This window comes from Bison bison, unplaced genomic scaffold (genome assembly GCF_000754665.1).
Source record: "Bison bison bison isolate TAMUID 2011002044 unplaced genomic scaffold, Bison_UMD1.0 scf7180017864148, whole genome shotgun sequence".
In the NCBI taxonomy this organism is placed as follows: Eukaryota; Metazoa; Chordata; class Mammalia; order Artiodactyla; family Bovidae; genus Bison; species Bison bison.
Window position 1 is genome coordinate 1,393,480 of NW_011494720.1, and position 15,946 is coordinate 1,409,425.

General features: G+C 40.4%; 1 protein-coding gene across 1 annotated transcript in view; it reads left to right on the plus strand.

Moving 5' to 3' along the window:
• Positions 1-235: 235 nt before the first annotated feature.
• Positions 236-15,946, plus strand: part of CCDC170 (coiled-coil domain containing 170) — a gene marked incomplete at its 5' end in the record, with an annotated part of 67,805 nt that continues 52,094 nt past the window's right edge. The window contains 4 exons of the mRNA XM_010840905.1: positions 236-493; positions 2,955-3,211; positions 6,979-7,120; positions 12,510-12,695. Coding sequence (XP_010839207.1) covers positions 236-493; positions 2,955-3,211; positions 6,979-7,120; positions 12,510-12,695 — 843 coding nt within the window. The remainder of the gene's footprint in view (positions 494-2,954; positions 3,212-6,978; positions 7,121-12,509; positions 12,696-15,946) is intronic.

The window sequence follows — 15,946 nt, forward strand, 5'->3', positions numbered from 1 at the left end:
GTGGGATCTTAGGTCCCCAACTAGGGATCGAGCTTGTGCCCCTGCAGGGAAAGCAGAGTCTTGACCACTGGACCACCAGGGAAATCCTGGCAAAGGCCAACTCTTAGATGCCAACCCCAGCTACCATCTGGGGAGAGCTGTCATTCATTCCTGGGGGACCCTATCATTGGTTCTCGGGCTGCGTCCTCCTTCACGTAGAATTTTGAGAATGAGAATGAAATAATCTGCTCCCTTCTCTGAGCAGCCTTTCCAACATATTTGGATAACAAAGAATGCGTCTGTACTAATCTTGCGTTGCACAGCTGCACGGAAAATATTGTTTAACTCTCTTCTGTATATTTTGTGTTTTGGGGAACCCTATCAGAAAGCTTATGATCATCTCTTGGAAGTCCCGGTCACTCGGGAGCAGTTAAACCACTATCGGAATGTGGCCGAGGCTGCCCGGAGTGAACTTGCAGCAACGCTGGTCAAATTTGAATCTGCTCAGTCTGAGGTGAGAATCTGTCTTCATTACTCACAAATGGGCCTTGTTAGCTTCCCGTGGAGCGAAACAGAGTATAGAGGTGATTAGAAACAGGATGAAGGGAGGCGGGTTTAAACTTCTCGGTAAATTTTATTCTCTTTTTCTCTTATTGTGCCTCAAACCTCTGTTGGCTTCCCTGGTGGCTCTGTGGTAAAGAATCCGCCTGCCAGTGCAGGAGATGTAAGAGACTCGGGTTTGATTCCAAAGTCAGGAAGAGTCACTGGAAAAGGAAATGGCAACCCACTCCAGTATTCTTTCCTGGAGAATCCCATGGACAGAGGAGCCTGGTGGGCTACAGTCTGTGGGGTCGCACAGAGTTGGCAGTGACTGTAGCAACTGCTAGTGCCCTCTGGTTGGGAGAATTCCTGAAAGACTGTGCATTTGCTGGGCTGGGAGGTGAGGTGAGCTGGGCTGGATTCTGGCTCTCAGGGGAGCTGTCCTTCCTGAGAGGATCAAGGGCACCTGGGGACTTGGGGGGCAATGTGGGCATTGGAGGGCTCAGCATCCTGGGAGAAGCTTTCTTTAAGGTGGATTGCTTGCAATCTGCAGTTCTAGGGGTAGAAATCTGCCTCCCTTTTTTGTGGTGGTTCTGCTCGCCTGGGGGAGATTCTAGGAAGGTGACCAAGATCCATCTACCCTTGGGGCTGGATCCAGTCTATTGTGGAGTTTCTGGGAGATTCTTGCTAGACTCACTGCCCTTATAGACTAGTGGCCCCCAGGAATCCTAGGCTTGCCTGTGAGGTAAGTGACAGTCTCACTAGACTGTCAGGCTCCCATTGAAAGATGAGTTGATAATGTGTGTGTATGTGTATGTGAATAAATGTAGGCATGCATGGTCATAGTTACAAAAAGTATAGTAGTAGTAGTAGTGTAGTATAGTGAGAGTCTCTCAGTCGTGTCAGACTCTGCAACTCCATGGACTGTAGTCCGCCAGGCTCCTCTGTCCATGGGATTCTCCAGGCAAGGATACTGGAGTGAGTAGCTATTTGCTTCTCTGGGAGATCTTCTCAGTCCAGGGATTGAACCCAGTCTGCACTGCAGGCACATTCTTTACCATCTGAGCCACCAGGAAAGCCCTTCAAAAAGTATATGTATTCATGAAATTTTCTAATGGGACGGATCTGATAGCTTATAAGGCACATACTGTGTTCAGCATTTTAGTGTGAGAGAAAAGTTAATGTGTTTCCTTTGTATAAATCCTATAATGATTTTCTTTTTCTCCTATATTTTTTCCAGACATCCGAATATTATTTTTCTTTATCTCCTGCAATAAGGGTCCAGAAGGCTGGGGAAGAAATTCTGTAATATATTGAATAGTCTGTATTGACTTATGAAAGGGTCGTGGCTGTGAAATTACAAATGGCCTACCTGTAGCTTCCTCGTTTCAGCAGCAGCAGCAATAGCAGTAATACAGATTTAGAAAATGAGTTTCCATTGCAGAATATTTTATTCCTTTTTGCAAAACACACCACACCTGTCTCTTGAGTGAGATTCATTCATCACAGGACATTGCTCAATAGTTTTTTGACTGGAAATAGAACTGCCATAAGACCCAGCAGTCTCACTGCTGAATGTACACACTGAGGAAACCAGAATTTAAAGAGACATATGTACCCCAGTGTTCATTGCAGCACTGTTTACAGTGGCTAGGACATGGAAGCAACCTAGGTGTTCATCGGCAGACGAATGGATAAGGAAATTGTGGTGCATATACGCAATGGACGATTACTCAACTATAAAAAGAACACATTTGAGTCAGTTCTAATGAGGTGGATGAACCTGGAGTGTGTTATACAGAGTGAAGTAAGTCAGAAAGAGAAACACCAATACAGTATATTAATAGATATATATCGAGTTTGGAAAGATGGTAACGACAATCCTATGTACAAGGCAGCAAAAGAGACATAGATGTAAAGAACAGACTTTTGAACTCTGTGGGAGAAGGTGAGGGTGGGATGATTTGAGAGAATAGCATTGAAACTGTATATTACCATATGTAAAATAGATGACCAGCCCAAGTTTGATGCATAAAGCAAGACACTCAAAGCTGGTGCTCTGGGACAACCCAGAGGGATGGTGTGAGGAGGAAGGTGGGAGCGGGGGTTCAGGATGGGGGGACACATGTGCGCTGGTGACTCATTCATGTCGATGTATGGCAAAAACCATCACAATATTGTAAAGTAATCATCCTCTAATTAAGAAAGAAAAACCATTGCTCAATAGTTTTTTGAAAAAGAATAAGAGGGCCCACTATTTAGGCATAATTTCCCATCTAGTAATACAGAAACAAATATGAAAAAAGAAAGTAAAGTTGGATTAAGTCATGAATAAAAAATTGAAATTTTAAATTATGATTTTGGTTTTTTTTCAAGGTACTTCAAACTTATATCCTTGAAATCTTTTCCCTCTTTTTACTTCTTTCCCATGTCAGCTTCGAGAACTGCGATCCAAGATGCTTTCTAAAGAAGTTTCCTATCAAGAGTTAAAAGCTGAGATGGAGAGCTACAAAGAAAATAATGCCAGAAAATCGTCTCTGCTCATCTCTCTGAGGGACAGAGTTCAGGAACTAGAGGAAGAATCAGCGGCTCTCTCCACTTCTAAAATTAGAACTGAAATCACAGCTCAGTCTGCAATCAAGGAGAACCAAGAGTTAAAGAAGAAAGTGGTAGAACTAGACGAAAAATTACAGTAAGGATATTTCAATATATTTTTCAATGGAGTTAGTGTTAAAACACTAACTCCTGACAGCAGGATATGCCTTTGAAGGTACTGGGGTTTTGCATTATTTGGCCCTGAAACTCCACTTAGGAAAAAAAAATCATATATATATATATATATATATATATAAAATTTAGAAGATTTCCTCTAAGTAGAGTTTTAACTGGAGGTTGTGGAATAGTACACAGAGCGAGGGGTTTATTCAGAAGCTAGTTGTAAAAATACCTCAGAAGCCCAGAACACACCAGACCACCCTTAACACTCCTCATTAAGTTTTATTGCCGGTTTATGCAGAGAACTCAGGAAATCTAGGTTTTCTACATGTAGTTCTGCCAAAAGGTGATTATTGAGATAAAATTGGGAGCTGACTGTTCTTAAAATATACTTTATAATTCTGTGTATAATAACTTAAATCCCTTTACTAATAAAACACTTGGTATTTATTTTACTTATTTCATCTTAAAAAGATTAAAAACAAAAACCCAGTGCTTCCAGCTCCTGTCCTCTTTCTCTCCTTCCATTCAGAGCAAAATTCCTTAAACATGTTTGTATGTACTCACTGTGCCAATTTGTCTCCTCTCTCAGATCTACTCCGCTGAAGCCACTCATTAAGGTGACCAGTGACTGCACACTGCAAATTAAATGATCAGTCTTATCTGATCTTCCAGTACGTCAGTCAACAGTTGGCTTTTCCCCCTGAACCACTTTCTTCTTTTAGCTTCCAGGGCACTGCGCACGCCTGCTTTTGATCTTGCCTTTCTAGCTGCTCTGTCATGATCTCTGGCTTTATCTGCCTCATCTCCTTGACTTCCAAGTATTGGTGGGCCCCAGGGCTCAGTCCTTGATTCTCTCCTTGAAAGTGAAACTCGCTCAGTCGTGTCCGACTCTTTGTGACCCCAAGACTTCTCCAGGCCAGAATACTGGAGTGGGTAGCCTTTCCCTTTTCCAAGGGATCTTCCCAACCCAGGGATCGAACCCAGGTCTCCCGCATTGCGGGTGAATTCTTTACCAGCTGAGCCACAAGGGAAACCCAAGAATACTGGAGTGGGTAGCCTATCCCTTTTCCAGGGGATCTTCCCGATCCAGGGATTGAACCAGGGTCTCCTGCCTTGCAGGCGGATTCTTTACCAACTGAGCCATCAGGGAACTCTCTTCTTGTTTCTATCCAAATCCACTCTTTTAGTGCTCTCATCCAGTCTCATGACTTAAAGTATGACCTAAATGCTCATGACTCCCACGTTTCTTCCTAAGACCTGCATATCTTATGACTTACTGGGCATCTTCACGTGGATGTCCAACAGGCATCTCAAATTAACATGTCCAAATTAGTATTTCCACAAATTTGTCCTGTGGTTTTCCTAATCTCACTGAATGATAATTCCATTCCTCTAGTTGTTCAGGGCAAAAATCTTGGATCATCCTTGCTTTCCTTTCCTAGATGCTTCAGTAAATCTCATCATTTATCTCTATCATCAAAATAAATCTAAATTTTTACTACTGTACATTGCCACTAACCTAGTCTGCATCTCCAATTTTATCCCACTCCCCCTAAATGTTTCTTACTCCCTTTTCTGCTTAATCTTTTCCTTCAGCCCTATAATATACTATGCATTTTTCATACATTTATTTTTTGATTATTGTCCATCTTCCCAATTAGGACCTAAGTCCCATGAGGGCAAGGATGTTAATCTGTTTCGTTTACTACTGTATCTTTTGCACCTTTTACAGAGCCTGATGCATAGTAAGTGCACAACAAATATTTATTAAACAAATGATATATTCATTTGTGGGATATATATATTCCCACAAATGTCAAAAAGAAAATTACTCAAAACCTTATGATTCCAGAAAAACTATAGTTCACAGTTTGTTGAACAGATATTCAGACAGTTGTACTTAAATGGCATCATGTAGTGAAATATTTTTCCTGAATAATATGTTATAGATACTAAAAAATTCTTTCATTATATCATTTTTTAATGGCCAGTAATATTCCATTGCATGTTAAAATCATAATTTACTTAACCAGTTCTTTTTGTTGTTTCCTTTAGACACTTAGGTTAGTTCCACTCAAAAAATTATTGTAAACCAAAATGCAATGAGGATACATATATGTTCATATTTTCACATTTATATGATTATGTCATTATGGTGGATGCCTGGAACTTTGTTAGGTCAAAGTGAAATGCAAATAAAAGTGGTAATAGTTTAGAAGTTCCTGGAATAGAGAAGTAATATTGAAATCTTGGAGTAAATGTATTGAATCACATACATAAATTAATCAGAGCCATGGCATTTACTATGACTTTCATGAGTTAGAGACACTGAATACATACTACTTTTCATATGTTAAAAATTAGAACTCAGAATATTGATGTTGGTCTTTTATTGTTATACATTTTTCTAAATAGAAATATGGCATGATTTTGAGTATATGCAATTACATACTTTGTTAATCTTTGAATTGTGTGAAAGAATTTGCAGTAACATTTGAGTGTTGTTATAAACACTTAAAATGGTAAAAAGAGAAAGCAATAATCATGTTCATTATCTAGGGTACTAAAAATGATGCCAAATTATTGAAATGATTCTAATTTGCCTTTAAAATATGTCTGTTTTTTAATGTTCTCTTAGTTTTTAGCATTTAAAGCATTAGAAATAGACCATGCTATTTCAGCAAACCTATCTGAGATTCGAAATAAAATATTCACAGCAGGGCATAAATTGACTGATTTTCCTTGATTGGCCCATTTCAGTACTCTTTAACAATTCTAGATGTGCAAAAACTAGTTGTGATCTTTGCTGATGACTGAACACCTCTCTTCTCTAGAGGTGGGCACATCCTCTGCTTCTGATGTATTTTTTAATTATATTTAATCAACTTCCCTGGTGGCTCAGATGGTAAAGTGTTTGCCTACAATGCAGGAGACCTGGGATCGATCCCTGGGTTGGGAAGATCCTCTGGAGAAGGAAATGGCAACCCACTCCAGTATTCTTGCTTGGAAAATCCCATGGACAGAGGAGTGTGGTAGGCTACAGTCCATGGGGTCGAAAAGAGTTGGACACAACTGAGCGACTTCACTTCACCCTTGGCCGTGAATCAAGGAATGCTCTAAGTAACCCTTATGGATCATTGTATAGTGACCAAAGCTTGGTCTCTAAGCCCACTGTAGCATTACTTTCTTTCTTCCCCCATGAAGCCTCAACTGAGTCATGGATCCATGTTTGATCTAGAGCAACAGACTCCAGCCTTTTTGGCACCAGAGACCTATCTCATGAAAGATAGATTTTCCATGGATTGGGAGTGGTGGGGGTGGTTTCAGGATGATTCAAGCACGTTGAATTTATTGTGCACTTCATTTCTCATCTAATGCTGCCACTGATCTGACAGCAGGTACTGGTCTATGACCCAGAGGTTGGGGACCCCTGATCTAGAGGACCACCTGCCCCTTCTGCAGATCCTAAAAGGTCAAGGACAGGAGGCAGATAACCTGTCTTCCTTGCTAAGATGACATGAAGATCTCCCTACATTTTTGCAAAGTATAGGTGCTCCAGAGTTGCTTCCACTTTTCTCCTTCTTTAACTAGGCTTTTAAAACAATTATGTACTCTGTATCTGGGAAACTATGTTGTGTTGAAAATGATGATTGGTTATTTCCCAACAGAGGGCTCAAGTACTGAACTTTGATGAATGTTATCTTCTTTGGTGTTAAAACTTACTTCTTATCTGACCAATAGAAAATGTTTAAAGGAAAACGAGGAGAATAAGAATCAAGTCTCACAGAATTGCAGGAAACATGAGGAATTTCTGGCTCAACTTCGTGACTGCTTAGATCCAGAGAAGAATGAAAAAGCATCAGATGAAGATTTAATTCTTAAGGTGCTTGTATGAAGACTAAAATGACTATGCATTGAATAGTTGTTCTGATGTGTGCCATGAAGAGGAGCTGAGGTTAAGTCTCGGGGTGCAGGAGAACAGGACAGGAGCCAGTACAGCATTAACCAACTGTGTGATCTGGGAAAAACCATACCACCTCTCTGAGCCTCAATTCCAAGATTCTTTCTAGCATTATTTGGGATTAATTTTTCTCCAGAAGTTCTCTCTGGCTCAGATGGTAAATAATCTGCCTGCAGTGCAGGAGACCCAGGTTCAATCTCTGGGTTGGGAAGATCCCCTGGAGGAGAAAATGGCAACCCACTCCAGTGTTCTTGCCTGGAGAATGCCATGGATAGAAGAGCCTGGTGGGCTACAGTCCATGGGGTCACAAAGAGTTGAAAATGACTGAGTGACCAATACTTACTTACTTAATCTCCAGAAGGGATTGATTTTTTGCTTAAAATATATTTAGATTGTCAAATAAAAGCAATTATTCATTTAAATGATATATTTTAGGAAGATTTTTGTTTGTTTTAGGAACAGTCAGAAACACATACATACAACTAAAAACCAGAACCAGCTGCGTGTCATTTTGGGGATACTTGTGTGTCAGGCTAAGATTAGCTCTATAGTACTTTTTAATTTTATGCTTAAGCCAAAAAATAAAAATCCTGCTGTGATGGTAGGTTGCCATTGAGATGGAAATTAATGATATCAACTGAATAATTCACTTGGCTTGCAGTGATTCATTAGGGAACCTGAAGGTATTTGAATGGGCACCGTATCTCTGTACCTACCCTTGCTTCTGAATGGCTTTCCATGCAGCCATTCTTTTTTAAAACAGTGTTTTATTTGTTTATTCTTTAAAATTGAAGTATACTTATTTACAATGTTGTGTTAGTTTCAGGTATACAGTGAAGTGATTCATATACCTATAATTCAGTTACATATACGGGTGTGTGTGTGTGTATATATATTCTTTTTCAAATTCTTTTCCCTTACAAGTTACTATAAAATATTGAGTATGATTTTCTGTGCTATAGAGTAGATCCTAGTTTTATATACAGTGGTGTGTTTATGTTAATCCCAGACATTATAAAATATTGAGTATGATTTTCTGTGCTATACAGTAGATCCTAGTTTTATATACAGTGGTGTGTTTATGTTAATCCCAGACATTATAAAATATTGAGTATAGTTTTCTGTGCTATACAGTAGATCCTAGTTTTATATACAGTGGTGTGTTTATGTTAATCCCAGACATTATAAAATATTGAGTATAGTTTTCTGTGCTATACAGTAGATCCTAGTTTTATATACAGTGGTGTGTTTATGTTAATCCCAGACATTATAAAATATTGAGTATAGTTTTCTGTGCTATACAGTAGATCCTAGTTTTATATACAGTGGTGTGTTTATGTTAATCCCAGACATTATAAAATATTGAGTATAGTTTTCTGTGCTATACAGTAGATCCTAGTTTTATATACAGTGGTGTGTTTATGTTAATCCCAGACATTATAAAATATTGAGTATAGTTTTCTGTGCTATACAGTAGATCCTAGTTTTATATACAGTGGTGTGTTTATGTTAATCCCAGACTCTAGGGGTGAAAATCTCTAGGTCCATCAATGTTGCGGCAAATGGCATTATTTTATCCTTTTTTATGGCTGAATAATATTCCTTATATACATGTACCACATCTTCTTTATCCATTCCTCTGCTGATGGACATTTAGGTTGCTTCCATGTCTTGGCTGTTGTGAATAGTGCTGCCCTGAACACTGGGGATATGGCCATTCTCAAAGGCCTCCCCTCAGTGGTTTATTAGTAAACATCCCGTGTGTACCCTGGGAGAGCTGTGAAATGATTTCATTTTACTTCAGGAAGTTCCACCTCACTGATGAATTTTGGTTGCTCCGTCCCAGGTCCATCTAATTCCCTCAAGGTGCTAGATTCAGCTCTTTCTCCTCCTCTCTGTTGCTCACATGTGACCAGGAAGGCTGGCTGTAAAAGTCTACTTTGCAGTGTAGTTTGGAAGCTTATCTTTAAAGCAAGTGGTGGGGAAGAGAGAAGACAATTAAAATGCTTCTTCCTTAAGACACCCTTTCCCACCTCACAGGCAATCTCCAAGTACTAACCTGTGTTGAAACCATATTAACCTCGCCTTTTTATTTTCTTCTAATGCCTTGACATCTGAGGCCTTGCTGACCTTGGGTTCCAGGGTGAGCCGGTTCCTAGTAAATGACTCTCTTGGGTGCACAGCTTTCCTATGCAAACCACCGAACTCAGAGCAGCCCACACCCCAACCACTTCTTCTAGCAGATTTTTACACCCTGGGCCACTATCCAACCAATCACCCCAGAGCCAGGTGCCGGATAACTAGAGATGGCTCCCACACTCCAGAACCCACTGAAATTCTTCAACTAGGCAACCCTAAGCCTGCCCACCCTGCCTCACCTCTTTCTTCCTGTGGAAAACATGTTTTCACCTTGGCTCCCTCTGTCTCCTGCCCAGCCCTGGTGCTCCCTGGGTGGCCCTACATGGCATGGTGTGCCCCCTTCTCTCAGGAGCTGAGAACAGCAAACTCTTTCAGTCTCTCCTGATTTGTTGGCCTCACTGTACCTGAATGATAATATAACCTATATTTTTAAACAGATACTGGGACCCTAGAGCTTTAGCATCTCAATCACCTAGCAACTCCTCACCTTATTTCTTTATTTTGGCTGCACTGGGTCTTCGTTGCAGTGCATGACGGCTTCTCTAGTTGCGGTGCATGAGCTTGGTTGCCCTGAGGCATGCTTCCTGACAAGGGATCTAATCCATGTCCCATGCTTTGGAAGGCCGGTTCTTAACCCCTGGATCATCAGGGAACTCCCGCTCCCCATCTTACATAGAAATCACTGGTCAAGAGTAAAAAGCCTGCTGTCTTCAACACTCACCAGGTGTTCCCTGAGGTTACCAAAACCTCTCCAGTTTCAAAACCATTCCCTTATTCTCTTCACCTCATAAATACATGTATACACACCCTCTAAGGAAACCTGCCTCTTGAAAAATCTGTAAGCAGGTCAGGGAGCAACAGTTAGAACTGGACATGGAATAACAGACTGGTTCCAAATAGGAAAAGGAGTACGTCAAGGCTGTATATTGTCACCCTGCTTAGTTAACTTGTATGCAGAGTACATCATGAGAAACGCTGGGCTGGATGAAGCACAAACTGGAATCAAGATTGCCAGGAGAAATATCAATAGCCTCAGAAATGCAAATGACACCATCCTTATGGCAGAAAGTGAAGAAGAACTGAAGAGCCTCTTGATGAAAGTGAAAGAAGAAAGTGAAAAAGTTGGCTTAACATCACTTCATGGTAAATAGGGAAACTGTGGGAAACAGTGGCAGACTTTATTTTCTTTGGGCTCCAAAATCACTTCAGATGGTGACTGCAGCCATGAAATTAAAAGACGCTTACTCCTTGGAAGAAAAGTTATGACCAACCTAGACAGCATGTTAAAAAGCAGAGACATTACTTTGCCAACAACAGTCCATCTAGTCAAGGCTATGGTTTTTCCAGTAGTCATGTATGGATGTGAGAGTTGGACTATAAAGAAGGCTGAGGGCTGAAGAATTGATGCTTTTGAACTGTGGTGTTGGAGAAGACTCTTGAGAGTCCCTTGGACTGCAAGGATTTCCAACCAGTCCATCCTAAAGGAAATCAGTCCTGAATATTCATTGGAAGGACTGATGTTGAAACTGAAACTCCAATACTTTGGCCACCTCATGCAAAGAGCTGACTCATTGGAAAAGACCCTGATGCTGGGAAAGATTGAAGGCAGGAGAAGAAGGGGACGACAGAGGATGAGATAGTTGGATGGCATCACCGACTCAATGGACATGAGTTTGAGTAAACTCCGGGAGTTGGTGATGGACAGGGAGGCCTAGTGTGCTGCAGTCCATGGGGTCACAAAGTCAGATACAACTGAGCAACTGAACTGAACTGAAGGAAAGAAAGATGGTAGAAAAGAAGGGTTTCTAAGAACTTATTTGACATCCATCCATCCACTTCCCAAATATTGAGTGAGTGATTACAATGTGATAGACAGTATTCTGGGTGTTGGGATAGAGTAGTGAATGAGACAAGATGAAGTCTGTGCCCACCTAAGAGCTTCCACTGTTGTGGGTCAAGATGCAGAGGCAATAAACAAATAAGTATACAATATTACCCCCCCGAGTAAAAGGTGCAGTGAAGAAGTACAAATCAGGTTCGGGGGAAAGACCATAAAGCATGTTAGAGGCATGGAATGCTAGTTTAGGTAGACTGGCTAAACTGTGCCCTCTGGAATGGGGACTTTTAAGGGATATTGAAACCACTGTATAGCACGGGGAACTCTGCTCAATGTTATGTGCCTGGATAGGAGGGGAGTTTAGGGAGAGATTGGATACATGCGTATGTATGGCTGAATCCCTCTGCTGTCCACTGGAAACTATCACAACACTGTTAATCAACTATACTCCAATATAAAATTATAATTTTTCTTTCTTTTCTTTTTTTTTTTTTTAATAAAAGGATGTTGGAAAGGAAAAGTGTTCAAGAGAGAGGGAACAGCTCTGATTCAGGAGCAGGGCACCATGTTGGCAAATTGTTGAGGCTAAAGATGCATCACTTCCCCAGATTGTCCTAACACACATGCTGGCCCTGTCTTGTGGAGTTTCAGGTCTTCCTACAGGCATCCTTGTGCTGTCTGCATGGCTGTTTCCCTGGGGCCAGGAGCCTGGTTGGTTTTATTTTCCCTCCTTCTAAATCATACAGATCTTATTAATGTTCCCAGCTAGCCCCTCAAATGCACAACATGGAGAGTGAAAAGCCCAGCTAGTCCCAATGATAACCACGGTTTGTGCATGTTATTCAGGACTTTTTCTATGCTTATATTAATTAGAAGGACTTTCTTTTGAAATAAAGAGAGTCCTGCCTTCTTCTCTGTATTCCTCCTCTGTGCCAGGTGACGCCTTATAATCAGTTGGTGCCAGCGGACGTGGACTGAATTGAACTTCCTCGCTTGCCTGCTGTAACTCTGTAGAAACATCACCATCCCTGGAGTGTTTAGCAGCCAGGGGCTTGCCAATGCCTGTTCTGTCTGAAAGCTTTTGGCTGAATGCTCATCATTGTTGCCTTGTAGCTACCTTTTGATTAATTTCAATTTGCCTATCCTGTCTGCCCATAACAAGAGAGTTTAGAGGCTGCCTTTGAAAATGTTATGTTTTGAGTGGATGGAGGAACAGTGCCTTTACTGTTTTCATGTGATAATGTGATCACTGGGGTACATAGATCAGAGTTGCTTAGAGAGAGTAGTATGAAATTACCAATTTTTACAGGACAGCTGTAATTGCTTTCTCTTCAGCTTGGAGAGCTGTGCAAGGAAAATGCATTTGTGAAGGGACAAATTGTTGCTCTTGAAGAGACTATAAATGTCCATGAGATGGAGGCAAAAGCTAGCAGAGAGACAATCATGAGGCTGGCTTCAGAAGTAAACAGAGAGCAGAAAAAAGCTGCCTCCTACATTGAAGAGAAAGGCCAGCTGAGCCAGGTACAGTATGTGGAGCACGTGTGTGCATCTGTGATCATGTTTATGAGGCAGAGACTCAAAATCAGGTGTGGATGAGCATACTGGTGTCACCGACCACAATTCCCAAAGGCTCCTCTCGGCAGAAGGGCTGGGGGGCACATGGGACTCTGTGACCTGATCAGGCCTCTGGATACAGCTTTTTTCTAATTAGAAAAAAAGAAATGCAAAACACTTAATAAGTAAAACATGTGTACTAAAGTGTCTTATTTGGTTGAATTATAAGGAGTAAAAATTTTTTTAAACTTATTATTATTTTTTAAACAAAGAGGCAATGCATTCACAAGATGCAAAATTCTAAGTGGACACAGGGGAATGTGGTGAGAAGTGTCCCCCAATCCCTTCCCCCCAACCACCCAGTTGCTCTCTCTAGAGGCAACCTCTGTTAATAATTTCTTATATACCTTTCTACAAATACTCTATATGCATATATTTATTCTTTTTATTTATTGTTTAACACACATGGCAACAACTTTGCACACTCAATGTTTCTCTGTTTATTTTGAAAAATTGGTAAGGTACTACACAGTATTATATACAAGGCCGCTAGGAATAATCCATCATTTTTCATATGTGAGACTCTGTCAGCAAGACAAAAATCCCAAAAGTAGACTTGCTGGCTGAAAGGATACAGGGGTTTTAATTTTGAGAGACATTGCCCAAGGGAAGTGACTCTTACCTCTGAACTTTTATTTATATAATTAGTTGCTTGATCTTTCCAAATGAGTGAGAACCTGTTTGAGCATGGGAATTAATACTGTATGTTTTTTTAAACACTATATAATCCTTTTTAAAATTTTCTATCAAAGAAACTAATTGTGGGATTAATGATAGGGGTTAATTTCCAAAACCAAAAGTAAGCTAGTGCCATCAGTTAGTAAAACACGTAGGAGAAAATTGAAGAGTAAAGGAGATGGAGTTTAAAATGAAAGATTGACTAATGCTGAGAAAAAGAGGCTCCATGAGGGGTGAAGTTTCAGTGGCGTCCCACCGGCTGTGAAGGGGGTTCTGGAATTGGCAGGACTCAGTGAAGGAGCTATCTTCGTGGGAAATCCTGAGGTCTTCCATGTCTATGGTGACATCACTGCCAAGGTGAGGTGACATGGGAAATTGGAATATGAAAGTGATCCAGTAATGATAATAATTTCTATTTCTCTCCAATTCCCTGCATCAAAGAGCCCTTCTGACCACTAGATTTCTTCTTCTGTCACATTAACTGTGTGAAAGGAGAAAAGATTTTTACCACCATTACCAAGTCACTCCAATCATTTCAACACCTTGTCTTAGTCTGCTTCAGCTCTCATAACAAAATGCCATACACTGGGTGGCTTGAAAAGCAGACATTTATTTCTCATATTTCCAGAGGTGGGGAAGTCCAAGATCAAGGGGGTAAGAGTTCTCTTCCTGGCTTGCAGACACCCACTGTCTTGCTGTATCTTCACATGGCAGACTGAATTAGCAAGATCCCTGGTGTCTTTTATAAGCCACTAATCCCAACACGAGGACCCCACCCCCATGGCTCCATCTGAAGATAATTATCCCTCAATGGCCCCATCTCCAAACACCATCATACTGGATGTTAGGGCTTCAGCATTTGAATTTTGAAGGGATACCATTCAAATAATTATTTTTTTTCCACCTTTTTCTTAAGAAAAATGTCAAACACATATAGAAAGGGTGAAGGAATACAGTGAGCATCCATTTATTATACATCCAAATGCAACAATTGTTACCATTTTTCTGTATTTGCTTTATTACCTGGTACACATGTACACATATTTGCAGAATCACTTGAAAATAGGTTTAGACGTTATATGTATTGTTTCTGACCACTGAAGCTTAAGAATAAGGACATTATCCTACATGACCACAATATCATTATCACATCTAAAAGTCAACAGTGATGCCACAGTATCGATTACTCATGGAGGTTTCCAAGCCTCCTTTTTTGTACTCTCGAAAGGTGAAGTTTAATCTCCCTCCCCTTGTGGGCTGGATGAAGTGGCTCACTTCCTGTGACCGGAATATGTCAGAAGTGGTGGTCAAATCTCACTTTGGAGATTGGGTTATAAAAACACTGTGGCTTTTGTCTTAGATACACTCTCTTGAATTCTCTTGAGTCACTGCTTTTGAGGGAAGCCAGGTGTTACATGGGGGGCACTCAGGTAGAAGTTGCATGGCCCAGGAGCCCAGGAACTGAGGCCTATCACCTACCATATGAGTGAGACTGGAAGTGAATCCTCGTTCAGCTGAATCTTGAGATGATAGTAGCCCTGGTCAACAGTTTGATTATAGCCTTATGAGAGACCTTGAATCAGAAACATCCAGCTAAGTCGGTCCCAGATTTCTGGCTCATAGAGCTGTGAGATAATAGATGTTTGTTGTGTTAAGCCATTAAGTTTGGGCTAATTTTTTACACAGCAATAGATAATAAACATCTAATATTGACTTTCAAATGTAATCATTTTCTACAAGAATGTCTTTTATAGCTGTTTTTTTCCCCAAATTGCAGTACGTTCTAGGTTCATCCATTGCATTTTTTGGTTATTTTTAGGCTTTTATAGTTTTTTTTTTAATAGCATTAAAAAAGATGTTATTGACTTCTCATACAGAGTACAAAGCAGTGGCCTGATTGTTTCTTCAAGATGTATTTAACTTGCTTAACTATACCCTATACAGGTAAAGTTGGATTTAGAGGCAGTATTGGATTCAGGTTAAACCTTTTTGGCAGGAATATTTCAAAGATAAAGTTGTAAACTTCATATTGAATTGCATTAGAAGCAAATAGTGTTAGATTGTTCCATTGTTGCTGAAACTGTTTGATTGCCCATATCTTCGGTGAAAAGGTACATTTTATTTTCTGAAGCCAAGTAAGGAGAAAAGGAAAGATATAAACATCTGAATGCAGAGTTCCAAAGAATAGCGAGAAGAGATAAGAAAGCCTTCTTCAGCAATCAATGCAAAGAAATAGAGGAAAACAACAGAATGGGAAAGACTAGAGATCTCTTCAAGAAAATCAGAGATACCAAGGGAACATTTCATGCAAAGATGGATTCGATAAAGGACAGAAATGGTATGGACCTAACAGAAACAGAAGATATTAAGAAGAGATGGCAAGAGTACACAGAAGAACTGTACAAAAAAGATCTTCATGACCCAGATAATCACGATGGTGTGATCACTGACCTAGAGCCAGACATCCTGGAATGTGAACT